Genomic DNA, 19,656 nt, shown 5'->3' on the forward strand with positions numbered 1-19,656 from the left:
GTGTACAATTTCCCTTTAGATTTACATTTTGATTTTGATACACTTTCAATTGTATCCAATTAGGCCGTCCCTTGCACTACATAGTTTAAGGTATAGTGGGGGAAAATAATTATTTGATCCCCTGCAGGTTGTGTAAGGTTGCCCACCTACAAAGAAATGGCGGGTGTATAATTTTTATCATAGATGTATTTTATATGATGGAGACAGAATATCAACCAAAAATCCAGAAAAAACACATGATACAAATGTTATGAATGGAGTTGCAGTAAAATAAGTATTTGATCCCCAAGCAAAACATGACTTAGTAGTTGGTGGAGAAACCCTTGTTGGAAGCACAGAGGTCAGACGTTTCTTGTAGTTGGTGGCCAGGTTTGCACACATCTCAGGAGGGATTTTGGTCCACTCTTCTTTACAGATCTTCTATAGATCCTTAAAGTGGAGTTCCACCCATTTTTAATACGTTGGATTACATAGATGTATGTAATCCCCTTTAAAATGACTTTTACCAATGGAAACTTTTTTTTTTTTTTGCTAGAAAATACCTTATTTTCTTGTTTATTCCTCCTTTCCTCACTTCCGGGTCCGATCGGCGATGACATCATTCGGCGATTCGCAGTGTATGCTGGGATGTATTCCATGCCAGAAATCTCGCAGTATTACCCAGGAGCTGAGCTGTACTGTGTGTATTCAGGCCGTTCTCTGCCCCGCCTCCGCCCCGCCTCCTCTCAGTGAGTTGTACTTTATGTATTGTATTCAGGCCGTTCTCTGCCCCGCCTCCTCTCAGTGAGCTCAGTGAGGATATAATGCTTTCAGTCCTCGCTCACTGAGAGGAGGCGGGGCGGAGGCGGGGCAGAGAACGGCCTGAATACAATACATAAAGTACAACTCACTGAGAGGAGGCGGGGCGGAGGCGGGGCAGAGAACGGCCTCAATACACACAGTACAGCTCAGCTCAGAGGCGTAACTAGAACCTTCAGGGCCCCGGTGCAAGAAACCATGAAGGGCCCCCTGGACCCTTGGCACCCTTTACTCTAGTTGCGGGGCCCTTTATTACTGTCCCGCAGCAGGACCCTTTCACAAGTTCTGCAGTGGGCCCCCTTCCTGCCATCTTGGGGCCTACCCACGGTGGTGGAATGCCAGGGCCCTGTCACAAGTGTGACCTTTGCGATCCTGGAAGTTCACCCACTGGTGTCAGTAGGTTTTTTTTTGGTATTTTAATTGTATTATTTTTATCATTTTATTTAATTTTTTTTACAATGTCACTGACTATGACTCTGTCCATTCAGAAAAGGAAGGAGCTTGTAAATTACATATTTACCGAGCCCTTCCTGGTTCTCTATTGTGAAGGGAGCATTCTGAAGGGGGGGGGGCAGCACAGAAGGGGGGGGACCAGGGGAGCACACAGGGGCCCAGAGACAGCAGAACACAAGTGAACTGGATAGGAGGAGTGGTGGGGGCAGCATACAGAGGAACCAATCTCCTCCATTTTCCTCCTGCAGCTACAGAAGGAAAAAAGGAGGACAGTGATTTCTCTACATGCTGCCCCCGCCGCCCCTCCTATTCAGGTGTACAGGGGAGCCACATGGGCCCCCTTGAGCATGGGGCCCGGTTGCGATTGCAACCCCTGCAACCCCTGTAGTTACGCCCCTGGCTCAGCTCCTGGGTAATACTGCGAGATTTCTGGCATGGAATACATCCCAGCATACACTGCGAATCGCCGAATGACGTCATCGCCGAAAGGAGGAATAAACAAGAAAATAAGGTATTGACTAGCAAAAAAAAAAAAAAAAAGTTTCCATTGGTAAAAGTCGTTTTAAAGGGGATTGCATACATCTAAAGTTACGAAAATGGGTGGAACTCCACTTTAAGGTTTCTGGGCAACTCGAAGTTTCAGCTTACTTCATAAATTTTCTATAGGATTAAGGTCTGGAGACTGGCTGGGCCACTCCATGATCTTAATGTGCTTCTTCTTGAGCCACTCCTTTGTTGCCTTGACGGTATGTTTTGGGTCACTGTCAAGGAAGTGAGAGTAAATCTTCCAGATGGGGACACAAGAACCAAAAGAGGTTATAAACTTTCCCCACTCCATCTAAAACAGAATAAAAACCTTTGAATGGTGTTGGGATTTAAATAAAACCCCATCCAAGAAGATCCGTTCAGAGATACCGGGAATGAGTCAGTGGTGTGTAGGGAACTGATGGGGGTACCGCCCTTTAAACTGAGTGATTGACACACTCAACTTCCCCCTAAATATGCTCTGGGGACAGAGGGAAACACGTTGGGGGGGGGGGGGGCGAGGCCGAGGCTGAGTTACGTACTCTCATAGGCCAACAGCAACTGTGTATATGGAATTGTATGATTTTTTTTTTTCTTTTTCTTCCCCCTTTTATTGGTTGAACTAGATGGACTTGAATCTTTTTATTAACCTGAAAAACTAGGTATCTTTGTATCTATGTATCCATGTAACTATGTATCCATGTAACTATGTATCCATGTAACTATGTATCTATGTGCGGCTTACAGGACACCTTTATTTTTATACATTACAGCGTCTTGTAGCCAAGAAAGCGGTGCTCTGGCTGAAGTGCCTCCACACTCAGATAACAGGATTAGTAGTAGCGGTCACATAATAAAAACACATCTGTAACCGTCCGACGCGTTTCGTACACCTGAAACGCGTTAGTCGGATACAGTTGTGTTTTATCGTGTAGCCAATAAAGATATGCACTTTATGGATGACACCGAGTAGCCGGCTTGAACTTCACACTCAGATAACAGAAGTACAAACCCGATTCCAAAAAAGTTGGGACAGTGTACAAATTGTGAATAAAAACAGAATGCAATGATGTGGAAGTTTCAAATTTGAATATTTTATTCAGAATACAACATAGATGACATATCAAAAGTTTAAACTGAGAAAATGTATCATTTTAAGGGAAAAATAAGTTGATTTTAAATTTCATGGCATCAACACATCTCAAAAAAGTTGGGACAAGGCCATGTTTACCACTGTGTGGCCTCCCCTCTTCTTTTTATAACAATCTGCAAACGTCTGGGCACTGAGGAGAAGTTGCCCAAGTTTAGGAATAGGAATGTTGTCCCATTCTTGTCTAATACAGGCTTCTAGTTGCTAAACTGTCTTAGGTCTTCTTTCGCATCTTTCGCATCTTCCTCTTTATGATGCGCCAAATGTTTTCTATGGGTGAAAGGTCTGGACTGCAGGCTGGCCATTTCAGTACCCGGATCCTTCTTCTGCGCAGCCATGATGTTGTAATTGATGCAGAATGTGGTCTGGCATTGTCATGTTGGAAAACGCAAGGTCTTCCCTGAAAGAGACGACGTCTGGATGGGAGCATATGTTGTTCTAGAACTTGGATATACCTTTCAGCATTGATGGTGCCTTTCCAGATGTGTAAGCTGCCCATGCCACACGCACTCATGCAACCCCATACCATCAGAGATGCAGGCTTCTGAACTGAGCGCTGATAACAACTTGGGTTGTCCTTGTCCTCTTTAATCCGGATCACATGGTGTCCCAGTTTTCCAAAAAGAACTTCAAATTTTGATTCGTCTGACCACAGAACAGTTTTCCACTTTGCGACAGACCATTATAAATGAGCCTTGGCCCAGAGAAAACGCCTGCGCTTCTGGATCATGTTTAGATTTGGCTACTTCTTTGGCCTATAGAGTTTTAGCCGGCAACGGTGAATGGCACGGTGGATTGTGTTCACCGACAATGTTTTCTGGAAGTATTCCTGAGCCCATGTTGTGATTTCCATTACAGTAGCATTCCTGTATGTGATGCAGTGCCATCTAAGGGCCCGAAGATCACCGCCATCCAGTATGGTTTTCCGGCCTTGACCCTTACACACAGAGATTGTTCCAGATTCTCTGAATCTTTGGATGATATTATGCACTGTAGATGATGAGAACTTCAAACTCTTTGCAATTTTTCTCTGAGAAACTCCTATCTGATATTGCTCTACTATTTTTCGCCGCAGCATTGGGGGAATTGGTGATCCTCGGCCCATCCTGACTTCTGAGAGACACTGCCACTCTGAGAGGCTCTTTTTATACCCAATCATGTTGCCAATTGACCGAATAAGTTGCAAATTGGTCCTCCAGCTGTTCCTTATATGTACATTTAACTTTTCTGGCCTCTTATTGCTACCTGTCCCAACTTTTTTGGAATGTGTAGCTCTCATGAAATCCAAAATGAGCCAATATTTGGCATGACATTTCAAAATGTCTCACTTTCAACCTTTGATATGTTATCTCTATTATATTGTGCATAAAATATACGTTTATGAGATTTTTAAATTTGTCCGTTCCGTTTTTTACTCACAATTTGTACAGTGTCCCAACTTTTTTGGAATTGGGTTTGTAGTAGTAAGTTCAAGCCAGTTACTTGCTGTCATCCATACAATGCAATTCTCTAATGGCTACATGATAAAACACAACTGTAACCCGGCTAACGTGTTTCGTCTTTTTTTTATTATTGGAAAAAAGGAGATTGTGACTTTCAACCACCCCCTTCTCCAATCACGGAAAATCATGCATTAACTGAAAAGAATACAAGGTTTTCCCAATTGGGGGAGGAGAGCTATTGACATGATGTCCCCATCCACCCCCTCCTCCAATCACAGAAAGCCTTGCATTCACTGAAAACAGATGATGTGATGATGTCATAGGCATTGTCGGTGTCAGGGTGATTGATGTGATGATGTCATAGGCATTGTCGGTGTCAGGGTGATTGATGTGATGATGTCATAGGCATTGTCGGTTCAGGGTGATTGATGTGATGATGTCATAGGCATTGTCGGTGTCAGGGTGATTGATGTGATGATGTCATAGGCATTGTCGGTGTCAGGGTGATTGATGTGATGATGTCATAGGCATTGTCGGTGTCAGGGTGATTGATGTGATGATGTCACAGGCATTGTCACATTGATTGATGTGATGATGTCATAGGCATTGTCACAGTGATTGATTTGATGATGTCATAGGCATTGTCGGTGTCAGGGTGATTCATGTGATGATGTCATAGGCATTGTCAGAGTGATTGATGTGATGATGTCATAGGCATTGTCGGTGTCAGGGTGATTTATGTGATGATGTCATAGGCATTGTCGGTGTCAGAGTGACTGATGTGACGATGTCATAGATAAGTGACTCAGGAAAGGGACACGTGCGTCACAATAGAATTGCGATTGTCATGAGACCTATGTAACGCATAGAAATATTCATCATGTGTGCTCTCCATTCCTTTCATATCTATTTTGTACAAAGTTTCGTCCCACTGGGAGAGTCCCGCCATCCAAGCCTTCGGCATAGTCGCAGCCATTTTAAATTGATTTCCGGGGGCGCAATCATCAAAGCGCAGAATGTTCTCGGAGGATGGCGGGTTGCGTGTACCCAGCAGTGACGCATCTCCTACCATGGCAGGGCAGAGAAGCCTGTGAGGGCCGTAACTGAGCTAAGAAAGCAGGCTGCAGCATCAGACATTCATTTTTAGGGGGCAGCAGATAGCCCCAATGATTTGCAAGCATACAGGCATATAATTAGAATCTTATTACACCTTTATTTATTGTATAGAACAGGGGTAGGCAACCTTAACAGGCCAGCTGTACTGAAACTACAAATCCCATCACTCCCCCTCTCTTTAGAGTTATGCCTATGGCTGTCAGAGTCTTGCAATGCCTCTTGGGACTTGTAGTTCTACAACAGCTGGAGTGCAGAGGTTGCCTACCCCTGAAGATAATGAGAACGGATCATAGGAAGTGGGAAGTATGGCATATTTTAAAGTGAGCTCATGATTTATTCTAGCATTTAGTTTTCAGTCATTTTTTATTTACAACTTTAACAAGTTTACATACTTCTACTTTCTATATTCTATTTAATATAGGAAATTGAAGATTAGCCACTAGAGGGAGCGCTCATTGCCACTAGAGGGAGCGCTCATTGCCACTAGAGGGAGCTCTCATTTCCACTAGAGGGAGCACTCATTGCCACTAGAGGGAGCTCTCATTTCCACTAGAGGGAGCGCTCATTGCCACTAGAGGGAGCTCTCATCTCCACTAGAGGGAGCGCTCATTGCCACTGACTAGAGGGAGCGCTCATTGCCACTAGAGGGAGCTCTCCTTTCCACTAGAGGGAGCGCTCATTGCCACTAGAGGGAGCTCTCCTTTCCACTAGAGGGAGCGCTCATTGCCACTAGAGGGAGCGCTCATTGCCACTAGAGGGAGCTCTCCTTTCCACTAGAGGGAGCTCTCCTTTCCACTAGAGGGAGCGCTCATTGCCACTAGAGGGAGCACTCATTGCCACTAGAGGGAGCTCTCCTTTCCACTAGAGGGAGCTTTCATTGCCACTAGAGGGAGCGCTCATTGCCACTAGTGGGAGCTCTCATTGCCACTAGTGGGAGCTCTCATTGCCACTAGAGGAAGCTCTCATAGCTACTAGTGGGAGCTCTCATGGCCACTAGAGAGAGCTCTCATTGCCACTAGTGGGAGCTCTCATGGCCACTAGAGGGAGCTCTCATTTCCACTAGAGGGAGCTCTCATTTCCACTAGAGGGAGCTCTCATTTCCACTAGAGGGAGCTCTCATTGCCACTAGAGGAAGCGCTCATTGCCACTAGAGGAAGCGCTCATTGCCACTAGAGGGAGCGCTCATTGCCACTAGAGGGAGCGCTCATTGCCACTAGAGGGAGCTCTCCTTTCCACTAGAGGGAGCTCTCATTGCCACTAGAGCAGGAATGTCAAACTCAACTTCATTGAGGGCCGCATCATTATTATGATTGCCCTTAAAGGGCCGGTTGTATCTGTAATACTAGATGTCCAGAGTATCCCAACCCCCTTATATCAGATGTCAGGAGTCCTCCCCCCCCCCCTCTCCCTTACAACAAAGTGCACCTCCTTACCTTGTGTTGCTGCTGGTAAGACGCTGGCGGCAGAGCTGGCAAGCAGAAAGTTCAGGGTCTGGAGGAGGCCCAAAGGAGGGCTGGAGCTCCACTGCAGTTCTAGGAAAGGTGCGAGGGTCACATGAAATGGCCTGAAGGGCTGGATTTGGCCCGCGGGCCTTGTGTTTGACACATGTGCACTAGAGGAAGCTCTTATTGCCACTAGAGGGAGCTGTCATTGCCACTAGAGGGAGCTCTCATTTCTACTAGAAGAAGCTTTCATTGCCACTAGAGGGAGCTCTCATTTCTACTAGAGGGAGCTCTCAAGGCCACTAGAGGAAGCTTTCTTTGCCACTAGAGGGAGCTCTCATTGCCACTAGAGGGAGCTCTCATTGCCACTAGTGGGAGCTCTCATTGCCACTAGAGGAAGCTCTCATGGCTACTAGTGGGAGCTCTCATGACTACTAGAGAGAGCTCTCATTGCCACTAGTGGGAGCTCTCATGGCCACTAGAGGGAGCTCTCATTTCCACTAGTGGGAGCTCTCATTGCTGCTAGTGGGAGCTCTCATTAGCTCAGTGCAATTATTGTATTGCTTTCAGTAAGAGCTCATAGTTTATTATAGAATTTAGCTTAAAGTCATTTTTTATATGACCAGGGCAACCAGACAGCCCCAGGGCCTAGCAGGGGGCATCTCATGGTCCACCAACTTTCTAAGCCCCAGGTTCCCCCTATTTTCCTTTCCCCATCCCTGATAAAAATCACACAGAATTCCCCCATATCTGGCAGGGAGGTGGCATGGCCAAGTGCAGAGGTTCTGCTCCGAGCTGTGCAGAGGGTGCAATCACAGCGCTACAGATTGGGCCCCAAGGGCCAGAGGGCACAACACCTCTGGATGGAGCTTCATTCTAAATTCTAAGGATAAGAAAGCCCAAAATAAAAAGAGGCTTGTTGGAATATGCAGGGGGTGCAGGGTAATGGGGGCTATAGAGTGAGGTGTAATGGGGATGCTGGGGGTGCAAAGTAAGGTGTAATAGGGATACAGGGGGTCCAGAGTGAGGTGTAATGGGGATGCAGGGGGTGCAGAGAGCAGGGTAATAGGAGATGTATAGTCAGGTGTAATGGGGATGCAGGGGGTGCAGAGAGCAGGGTAATGGGAGATGTATAGTCAGATGTAATGGGGATGCAAGGAATGCAGAGAGCAGGTTAATGGGAGATGTAAAGTCAGGTGTAACGAGGGCGCAGGGGGTGCAGAGAGCAGGGTAATGGGGGATATATAGTCAGGTGTAATGGGGATGCAGGGGGTGCAGAGAGCAGTGTAATGGGAGATGTATAGTCAGGTGTAATGGGGGTGCAGGGGGTGCAGAGAGCGTAATGGGAGATGTATAGTCAGGTGTAATGGGGATGCAGGGGGTGCAGAGAGCAGGGTAATGGGGGATGTATAGTAAGGTGTGATGGGGATGCAGGGGGTGCAGAGAGCAGAGTAATAGGAGATAGGTGTAATGAGGATGCAGGGGGTTCAGAGAGCAGGGATATGGGAGATGTATAGTCAGGTGTGATGGGGATGCATGGGGTGCAGAGAGCGGGGTAATAGGAGATAGGTGTAATGAGGATGCAGGGGGTGCAGAGATTAGGGTAATGGGAGATGTATAGTCAGATGTAATGGGGATGCAAGGGATGCAGAGAGAAGGGTAATGGGAGATGCATAGTCAGGTGTAATGAGGATGCAGTGGGGGCAGAGAGCAGGGTAATGGGAGATGCATAGCCAGGTGTAATGGGGGTGCAGGGGGTGCAGAGAGCAGGATAATGGGGGATAAATAGTCAGGTGTAATGGGGATGCAGGGGGTGCAGAGAGCAGGGTAAGGGGGGAATGTATAGTTAGCTGTGATGGGGATGCAAGGGATGCAGAGAGCAGGGTAATGGGAGATGTAAAGTCAGGTGTAATGAGGGTGCAGAGAGCAGGGTAATGGGGGATGTCTAGTCAGGGGTAATCGGGATGCAGGGGGTGCAGAGATCAGGGATGTGAGTAAGGTGTAATGTGGGTTCAGATAGAGAATTGGGAGATGCAGGTTGTGTAGAAATCTGCGCAAAAGGAAATGCAGGGGTGCAGAGTAAGGGGGTGCAGAGTAAGGGGGTGCAGGGGTGCAGAGTAAGGGGAATGAAGGGGTGCAGAGTAAGGGGGATGCAGGGGTGCAGAGTAAGGGGGGTGCGGGAGGTGCAGAGTAAGGGGGGTGCAGGGGTGCAGAGTAAGGGGGCGCAGGAGGTGCAGAGTAAGGGGTATGCAGGGGTGCAGAGTAAAGGGCGATGCAGGGGTGCAGAGTAAGGGGGTGCTGGAGGTGCAGAGTAAGGGGTATGCAGGGGTGCAGAGTAAAGGGCGATGCAGGGGTGCAGAGTAAGGGGGTGCTGGAGGTGCAGAGTAAGGGGGATGCAGGAAGTGCAGACTGGGGGTAGTAATGGGGAGTGCTAAGGGTAGAAGTGTGTGGTAGTATCACCAGGTAGCTGGGCCACTGGGGGGGGGATGTTAGGTACGCTGTACAGGGCCCCTGGATATGACTAACATTTTTAGATACTTTCTCAATTTCTTTATTCTTCTATTAAATAAAGAGATTTTTAGTTTAGCCACAAGAGGGAGCTCTCATCGGCTCAGTGCATTTATTGTGTCGTTTTCAGTAAGTCAGAGCAGTACTGCAGAGAAGGAAGTAGAGATTATTTGGTGCTCAATCATGGCTGCCCGATGTACATATGGAATTTTCGGTTGTACATAGTGACGGGGACGCACACTGAGAAGGAGGTTTATTCTAATCTGACACCTTTTATATTTCTATCTTCAAGAAATGATAAAACATTCACAATGGATGTCGGGATCAGGCCGGCTTTCCATCAACTCTTCCGTATCTCTAAGTTCTGATGTTTTCCATCTTAATTTTATCGTTCGGCTCCCTCGTCTGTCATTCTGTAGATGAGACCTCTGGGAATAGAGATCTCTCATTCTCCAGGGGATAAGATTGGATTTTGGTGAGCTGTATTAGCACATTTTGCACTGGATGAGGGACACACTGGAGTCCCCTAGTTAATGCAGCCTTCTAACCAATGGAGCTTGTTCCCCCCTCTGTTTTGGTGCAGGTTAGGTCTGGCACTTCCCCTCACATGATTTCAGAGGTTAAACGTTTACTTTTTTGTTTTGTAATATATTTTTTTCCTTTATAAAGGAAACTGGATAACTATTCCACATTTTTTGCTCTTAGTTTATGCCTGGTACTTGCTACTCTTCTAGAATGTTCTAGAAATTCGCTAACTTATGAAGAACAAGAATAGCCCGGGAGTGTCTGCCAGACTCATCGATTACACTCACATTGAGCGATCGCTAATTTTCCGCATTTTTTTTTTTTTTGCTTAATTTAGAATACTAAAGTTTAAAATGGAAAGCTGTAAGTAAGGAAACAAATTAAAATATTATAATTCTTGCTTGATCTCCTTTTTTTCCCAAATGGAATCTTTCTTCCCCTTCTCTTCCATGTGAGATCTTTCCTTTCTCTGCACTTCTCTTTTTTTCCCCCTTTCTTCCCACCCATTTCCTTTCTTTCTTTCTTTCTTTCTTTCTTTCTTTCTTTCTTTCTTTCTTTCTTTCTTTCTTTCTTTCTTTCTTTCTTTCTTTCTTTCTTTCTTTCTTTCTTTCTTTCTTTCTTTCTTTCTTTCTTTCTTTCTTTCTTCCTTTCTTTCTTTCTTTCTTTCCATTCATTCCACCCTACTGCTCTTCCTTCCTTCCTTTCTTCCTTCCTTCCTTAATTTTCTTTTTCTTCTATTTCCTCCTTTTTCCTTCTGTCACTTTCAATTCCATTCATATTCCTCTCTTCCCTTTCCTTCTTTTTCTATCCCTCACATTTCCCTTCTTTCTGTCCTTTTCCTCTTCTATCTCTTCATTTCCATTTCCTCCTCTTTCTCTCCGCCATCCTCTCTTCTCAACCTTCTTTTTTGTTTCCCTTGACTTACTTTCCTTTTCTTGTATTCAGCTCTCATCCCCCTTTTCTTCCCCTTCCATTTCCTTCCCTTTTCCCTTTCTTCCTTTTTTCCCTTCACATTTAATTTCTTCTCTTCCCCTCTACTTCTTTTTTCCTTTCTTTTTTCTTCCCTTCCTTTTCCTTCCCTTTCTTCCTCTTTCTATCTTCTCCTGCCCTTTTATTTGTGTCCATTCTTTCTCTTCTCTTCCTTCCCCCTCCACCCTTTCCTTTCTTTTTTCTTTCTTATACTCCCCATTCTTCTTCTTTTTACCTCTCACCTCCTTCTATTACCTCCTCTTTATTTTCCTTTGTTTCCCTCTTTCCTTTTTTATTCCTCACATTTCCCTTCCTTCTGTCCTTTTCCCTCTTCTTTCTTTTCCTTTCGATGTCCTCCCCTTTATTCAGCCATCCTCTCTTCTTTTCCTTCTTCTTGTTTCCCTTCACCTGCTTTCCCTTTCTTGTCATTCGCTTGCTCCCCCTCCTCTTCCATTCTTTTCCCTTTCCTCTCCTTACCTTTCTTTTCCTTCTGTTTTTCCTCTCCCCCTTTTCCCTTCCCTTCTTTTCCCTTTCTTGCCCTCCCCTTCCCTACTTTTCCTATTCTTCCCCTCCTCTTTCTTCCCCTTTCCTTCCCCTCTTTACCTTTTTTTTTTTCTTCCCCTTCGCCTTTTATTTCTCTTTCCCTCCCCTTCTTTTTCTGTTCTTTCTCTTTCCCTCCCCTACATCCCCCTTTCTTTTCCTTTTCCTTTCCTTTTCTTCCCCTTTCTATCTCCTCCTGCAGGGCCGGCCCTACCATGGGTCTCACTGGGTCCATTGGACCCAGACAGTACTTTGAGAGGGGCAGCAAATTGATGCCCAATATTTATTTTTTCCAGCAGTTTGTGGCGCGTTACGGGCGGCATTTCCCCATCTCATACTGCCACTCGTAGTGCAAACTGACGAGTATGAGGAGGCGAAGCGTCTCCTCCAGGAACGTTCCTTATGTGATTGTGGTGTGCGCAATGACGTCAGACATTCAGACAAACAAAACAGTACTGGAGATTGTGGTTTGGAAATGAACATAATTGGTATGTCATATAATTGTGCATGTAGACCAGGTGCTGTTGCATATAAATCTGACTTACTGATAAACTTAATTTTAGTTTTAATTATCATGATATAAAATAAAATTGTGTGGGCCTTTTGGTGGGCGTGATTTCTTTTTGGGGGGGGGGGGGCAGGATTTAATTTTTGGACCCAGGCAGCACAATGTCTTGGGCCAGCCCTGTCCTCCTGTCCTTCATTTTTGCCCTTTCTCTTCCCTTTTTCCCTCCTCCCTTTCTTCTTCACTCCATTCTTTTCCCTTTCTTACCCTCTCCTTTCTTCCTCTTTTTATCTTTCACTTTCTTCTATTACCTCCTCTTCCCTTCCCTTTTCTTCTTTTCCCTTTTTTCACTATTTCCTCTCCTCTTTTCCCTTTCTTTCCCATTCCTTCTCGTCTTTTCCCCTTTTCTTTCTCCTCCTTCCCTTCTTTTCTTCTCCTTTCCCTTCTCCCTTTCCCCATTTCCCTTTCTTCCCATACCCTTCCTTTTCTTGTTCTCCCCTTCCTTTTCATCCACTCGTCTTTCTTCTCTTCCCTTCTTTTTCCTTTTCTTCCTTCCCCTTCCCATTCTTTCCCATTTCCCCCCCCTTGCCTTTTTTTTCTCCTCCTCTTCCCACCCTTTCCCTTCTTTTTCCTCCTCATTTTTTCCTTTTCCTCTTCCCTTTTCTTATTTTCCCTTTTTTCCCTATTTCCTCTCTTCTTTTCCCTTTCTTTCCCATTCCCTCTTGTCTTTTCCCCTTCTCTTTCTCCTCCTTCCCTTCTTTCTTCTCCTTTCCCTTCTCCCTTGCTTCTTTTCCCTTTCTTCCCATACCCTTCCCTTTCTCCCCTTCCATTTCATGTGCTCGTCTTTCTTTCCTTTCCTTCTTTTCCCTTTGCTTCCTTCTTCCTTTTCTTTCCCATTATCCCCCCTTCCTTTTTTTTCTCCTCCTCTTCCCCCCATTTTCTTCCTCTTTCTCTTTTCCTTTTCCACCTCCCTTCCCTTTTCTTCTTTTTCTTATTTTTCCCTTATTTTCCCTCGCTTCCCTATTTCCTCTCTTTTTTTCCCTTTTCTTTCCAATTCCCTCTCTTCTTTTCCCCTTCTCTATCTCCTCCTTCCATTCTTTTCTTCTCCTTTGCCTCATTTCTTTTTCTTCCCATACCCTTCCCTTTCTTGTTCTACCCTTCCCTTTCATCCACTCGTCTTTCTTCTATTCCCTTATTTTCCCTTTGTTTCCTTCTCCTTCCTATTCTTTTCCATTTCCTCCCTTCCCTTTTTTCTCCTCCCCTTCCTACCTTTTCCTTTCTTTTTCTTCCTCTTTTTTTTCCTTTTCCTCTTCCCTTTCCTTTTCTTCTTTTTCTTCTTTTCCCTTTCTTTCCTATTCCCTCTCGTCTTTTCCCCTTCCCTTTCATCCACTTGTCTTTCTTCCCTTCCCTTCTTTTCCCTTTCTTCTTCTTCCCTTCCCTTACTTTCCCTTCCCCTGACAATAATGAATGTAGATTAGGGCTGGTTTGGATCTTCGTATGCTGGCTATATATTGGCTTTTCCCTTCCATTAAAGTCTGCGTAGAATGTGAACCATCACCGCCCCGCTGAAGCTCGTCTTGTTAAAATCCCTCTGACAGGGAAGGTGGTTCGGCATCTTTGATCGGCTTTTACAGTCATAATCAGCTCCTTGATGTCATCACAAGTTTGGTATTCCGAGGAGCATCCCCATTCCTTTTCTCTCTCTCTCTCCTTAAAGCGACGCTGTTACCTTTCCAAACGTGCGATTGTTGCTGAGAAAAACAGCTGAAGTTCCAGGGAGGTTCAACATTGGAACCCCTGAAATTAAAGATTCACTGAAAATGAGGACGATGGGAGTAGGAACACCCCTCTCTGCCCCAAAATTCACACTGCCTTATTATACCATGGGTGAGGGGGGGGGGGGGGCTTCAAAGATGAGACCAAAGGGAAATCTCACTATTGTGGGAGGGGCAGAGACACAAACTACTGCAGGAAATCTCACCATTGTGGGAGGGGCAGAGACACAAACTACTGCAGGAAATCTCACCATTTTTGGAGGGGTAGAGACACAAACTACTGAATGGAATCTGACCATTGTGGGAGGGGCATAGTCACAAATTACTGCAGAAAATATCTCCATTGTGGGAGGGGCACAGACACAACCTACTGCAGGAAATCTCACCATTGTGGGAGGGGCAGAGACACAAACAACTGCAGAAAATCTCTTCATTGTGGGAGGAGCAGAGACAAAAACAACTACAGGAAATCTCACCGTTACAGGAGGGGCAGAGACACAAATTATTGCAGGAAATCTCACTATTGTGGGAAGAGCAGAGACACAAACTACTGCAGGAAATATCTCATTTGTGGGAGGGGCAGAGACACAAACTACTGCAGGGAAATCTCACGATTGTGGGAGGGGCAGAGACACAAACTACTGCAGGGAATATCACCATTGTGGGAGGGGCAGAGACACAAACTACTGCAGGAAATCTCACGATTGTGGGAGGGGCAGAGACACAAACTACTGCAGGGAATATCACCATTGTGGGAGGGGCAGGGACACAAACTACTGCAGGAAATCTCACCATTGTGGGAGGGGCGGAGGCACAAACAACTGTAGGAAATCTCATCCTTGTGCGAGGGATAGAGAAACAAACTACTGAAGGAAATATCTCCATTGTAGGAGGGACAGAGACACAAACTACTGCAGGAAATCTCATAATTGTGAAAGGGACAGAGAAACATACCACTACAGGAAATCTCACCACTGTGGGAGGGGAAGAGACACAAACTACTGCAGGAAATCTCACTATTGTGGGAGGGGCAGAGACACAAATTACTGCAGGAAATCAATTGTGGGAGGGGCAGAGACACAAACTCCTGTAGGAAACATCACTATTGTTGGAGGGGCAGAGACACAAACTACTGCAGGGAAATTTCAGATGTATAAACCAATGAAATGTAATGTTAGTGTCTAAATCTAAATCAAAATCTACTTTTTCATGTAGCTCTCCTTTAAGAGTGATACATTCTTGCAGATATTTGTAGATTTCCATGTACAGATTGCTACACTGGGGGTGGTGGACTTCCACAGGGATTTGAGTAGAAAAGAGGGCTAGACAGCAGCTGTGAGTAATCCGTACCCCGATTGGTTGCTCTGGGCTATTGCATATCATCATTTTGGTTTTTGCGCTGCTATGCTGTCTAATTAGCCTGGCAGTTGCTGCTGCACACACATAAGGTGACACAGGACAAGCCTGTCCCCTGTCGTGGGTGACTCACAGCTCTCAGCCTGTCTCAGTGGGTGATCATTGGGTTCCTGGCGGCCTGACATGACTCTTTTTTCCCCTACAGGCAGTATGAGACGGTCGTTCCGGCGGAAGACCCCCTGGTCACAGAGGTGACGTCTACACTGCAAGAATGGGCCTCTCTATGGAAGCAGCTCTATGTGGTAAGTAAGTGGCCCCTGGCCATTGCTGGGGCCCATGAACAGTTTTGCTCACAATGCTATCTGCCATGCATCCACATACCGATCACATCCCAGACACGAGGGCTGCATTGTTTTCCTGGCACTTTAAACCCAGCAGCTGTTGCTGTAGTAACGCATGTTCTGTTCACTGCAAACCCACACACTGTACTGCAGAAAGTCAGAGCCTTCCAATGTATAGACACAGAGCTGCAATGTATAGACATAGCAGCTTATTCAATGAGAGGATAATGGACAGAAACAAAGAGGATCCAACCAAATCATCTTACAGCATTCCGACTTGATGGAGCTTAAATGTGATTAGAGGGGTAACTGACCTTTAAAAACAACGACTGCCATTTACACTGCTTTATTGAATAAGCCCATCAGAGATATTATAGTGATAAATAACACAGACAGAGTGCAATGTAGTGTCAGAGAATTGATAGCAGTATTCATATTAATGGTAAAAAGGACAACGCAGCCTATCCATTCACTAGAGACCAGTGACATCACTGACACTGCAGCCTATCCCTTCACTAGAGACCAGTGAAATCACTGACAATGCAGCCTATCCCTTCACTAGAGGCCAGTGACATCACTGAGAATGCAGCCTATCCCTTTACTAGAGACTGGTGACATCACTAACACTGCAGCCTATACCTTCACTTGATACCAGTGACATCACGGACAATGCAGCCTATCCCTTCACTAGAGACCAGTGACATCACGGACAATGCAGCCTATCCCTTCACTAGAGACCAGTGACATCACTGAGAATGCAGCCTATCCATTCACTAGAGAGCGGTGACATCACTGAGAATGCAGCCTATCCATTCACTAGAGAGCAGTGACATCACTGAGAATGCAGCCTATCCCTTCACTAGAGGCCAGTGACATCACTGACAATGCAGCCTATCCCTTCACTAGAGACCAGTGACATCACTGAGAATGCAGCCTATCCCTTCACTAGAGACCAGTGACATCACGGACAATGCAGCCTATCCCTTCACTAGAGACCAGTGACATCACTGAGAATGCAGCCTATCCATTCACTAGAGATCGGTGACATCACTGAGAATGCAGCCTATCCCTTCATTAGAGAGCGATGGCATCACTGAGAAGGCTGCCTTTGTATTTGTGCCGTCTATTCTTCTGGTGGTGCGGTTCTAAAGAAAGTCATGATTTACACTTTAATTGGAGAGTCAAGAAGTCTTACTCACTGAACTCTTACTGACTTTTTTTTTTGCAAGCTGCTGTGAATAACTTTTTGGACAACCTTGTTTTGCACATTTATTTTTGGATTGCACTTTATGTACTTCCAGCACGGATATTTCTTTTTACAAATAAGTTTGCCAAAAAAAGGGGTTCCTTTTTTCTCCAATCTTTGTGCATTAATCAAGGGCTAACCCGGTACAAGACTCAACGGCTGATAGCGGCTTTTAGGAAACAATACTGATGATGTGGACGCAGAAAGAGCCTGTAAACACTCCGCTGTTGCCATCAATCAATGTCTGTTCTGGTGTGAAGCCGACACTGACGCGCTGTCCCCTCGCTCGGCAAACTGAATGTTAAATCTCCAATCAGTCAATCAGGACGCTCGCTGTCAGCGACACCAGCAGCGCTTCAGCCAGACCGACTCAGAGTGCAAATTCGTAATCTAAACTTTACTAATTCCAAAATCAGTCACTGAGCCCAATTTTGTTTATGTGGAAGTAAAAATCACATTTTATTGCTGTGGCTGTCCACTCCAACTAGTGCGACATGCAGAAAAAAAAGTGAAATATTTAATGACATTGCATTATGGTGAAGACAGAGGTTGGCGATCAGCGGAAAGCAGAACAGATTGTCGGTGCGGTGCGACCTTGCTGATAGCGGGATCATCGCTGCTCTATGAAATGACATGGACAGTGCCGATGCTGAGTGTCAGGATTTCAGGTTAGATGGAGATCTTCTCCAATCTTCGACTTTTTTCCCCTAACAGAGAGGAATTTAATTATTTCTTTCAACTGTCATTTGAGGAAAATCGATGGAAATTTATAATTGATGAGCAAAAGAGTGTCCGATTCTGGACACAATATTCCTGAATGGGCTGAGTGGGAACATCAATACAACATAGATACAATGATAAAAAAAAATAGATACAAAATAGATACAAGGATAAGAAATAGATGCAAAGGTAAGAAAGAGTTACAAAATATATACAATGATAAGAAATAGATACAAAATAGATATAAAAATAAGAAATTGAAACAAGGATAAGGAATATATATAAAATAGATACAAAGATAAGAAATAGATACAAAATAGAGACAACGATAGGAAATAGATACAAAATAGATACAAGGATAAGAAATAGATACAAGGATAAGGAATAGATATAAAATACATACAAATATAAGAAATAAATACAAGGATAAGGAATAGATAAAAATAGATACAAACATAAGAAATAGATATAAAATAGATACAAGGATAAGAAATAAAAAAAAGTAGATACAATGATAAGGAATAGATACAAGGATAAGGCATACGGTAGATACAAATTATATACAAGGATGGGAAATAGATGTAGAAAAGTACATCTGAATAGTATACAGCAGGGGTCTCCAAACTTTCTAAACAAAGGGCCAGTTTACTGTGCTTCAGATAGTACAGTGGTTCTCAATTCCGGTCCTCGGGACCCACTAACAGGCCAGATTTTAAGTATTACCTTGGGGGATGCAGACTAGAATACTGCAATCACTGAGCAGCAAATTAGATCACCTGTGATGTAATTTAGTTATCTTGCAAACCTGGCCTGTTGGTGGGTCCCGAGGACTGGAGTTGAGAACCACTGAGATAGTAAAGGGGCCTGACTGTGGCAAGTGGGAGTAGAAAATGTCCAGGCATCAGTGTGAGTAAACAATGTCCCATCTATGGTATTAGGAGAATTATTAGTGCCCTATCGTTGATGTCAGTGGGAGGAATAGTGCCCCATCATTGGTGTCAGTGGGAGGAATAGTGCCCCATCATTGGTTTCACTGGGAGGAATAGTGCCCCATCTTTGTTGTCAGTGGGAGGAGTAGTGTCCCATCATTGGTGTCAGTGGGAGGAATAGTGCCCCGTCATTGGTGTCAGTGGGAGGAATAGTGTCCCATCATTGGTGTCAGTGGGAGGAATAATGTCCTGTCATTGGTGTCAGTGGGGGGAATAGTGCCCCATCATTGGTGTCAGTGGGAGGAATAGTGCCCCATCATTGGTGTCAGTGGGAGGAATAGTGCCCCATCATTGGTTTCACTGGGAGGAATAGTGTCCCATCATTGGTGTCAGTGGGAGGAATAATGTCCTGTCATTGGTGTCAGTGGGAGGAATAGTGTCCCATCATTGGTGTCAGTGGGAGGAATAATGTCATGTCATTGGTGTCAGTGGGGGGAATAGTGCCCCATCATTGGTGTCAGTGGAAGGATTTGTGCCCCATCACTGGTGTCAGTGGGATGTATAGTGTCCCATCGTTGGTGTCAGTACAGTAATTATTGCCCCGTTGTTGGTGTCAATGTTGGAAATAGTGCCCCAAGGGCCTTAAAAAGGCAAAGGGCTGCTTTTGATTTGTAGATTGGGGACCACGAATATACAGGATGTGGGCAGTGCTGGGACATGGTCTTTCAACATTAACCCCCCCCCCAAATAATGTTCATGCACCCGATCGTCTTGTGCAGCCGGGATCTATGGTACTAGCACTACAGATGCAACAAAAAAAACAATGTTGGGCAGCTGGCCAGCACTCCAGAGTGCCAGTTCCCAGTGTAGACTGCAGACTCTTAAGTAAACCACTGGTGCAGACAGTGGACCTCAGCTCTGGAGATATCACTGCTCCTTAGGGTCACCTTCAGTGTCAGTCACTGGCTCTCTGCTCTGCCCCTCCAGCACTCACTGGAGTGCCGAGCTAAGGGGGGCAGGAGAGGCTGGTACAGTTTCCCAGTGACTCGCTGAGAGACTGAGCCAGCAACTGGTCCAGGCATTTGGGTGGATTCCAACTGTAAAGTTGGGATTGATCCAGAGCCTGGACTGGCTAAGTGGCATCAGCCGACAACGGGCTTTAGCCCTCTGTCAGCCGAATCTCCATCACAGGAGAGTGCAGAAAAAAGCGCACTCCTGTTATCCATAGGAGAAGTAGAGTCAAAAGAGCTTTGGCAGTACTTCTCCTTTAAGTAAAATAGTGTGAGTCATCTGCATTAATATGTAATTAAATCTTA

The 19,656-nt window shown here is 45.2% G+C and overlaps 1 protein-coding gene across 2 annotated transcripts in view; it reads left to right on the forward strand.

Moving 5' to 3' along the window:
* DOCK3 (dedicator of cytokinesis 3) overlaps window positions 1–19,656 on the forward strand; it is a 276,655-nt gene that overhangs the window by 122,632 nt on the left and 134,367 nt on the right. For both annotated transcript variants that reach the window (XM_082265832.1, XM_082265833.1), the window contains exon 5: window positions 15,310–15,406. In XM_082265832.1, the coding sequence (XP_082121958.1) occupies window positions 15,310–15,406 (97 nt within the window). The remainder of the gene's footprint in view (window positions 1–15,309; window positions 15,407–19,656) is intronic.

The sequence above is a fragment of the Pelophylax lessonae genome (genome assembly GCF_965119305.1).
Source record: "Pelophylax lessonae genome assembly, chromosome: 8".
NCBI lineage: Eukaryota > Metazoa > Chordata > Amphibia > Anura > Ranidae > Pelophylax > Pelophylax lessonae.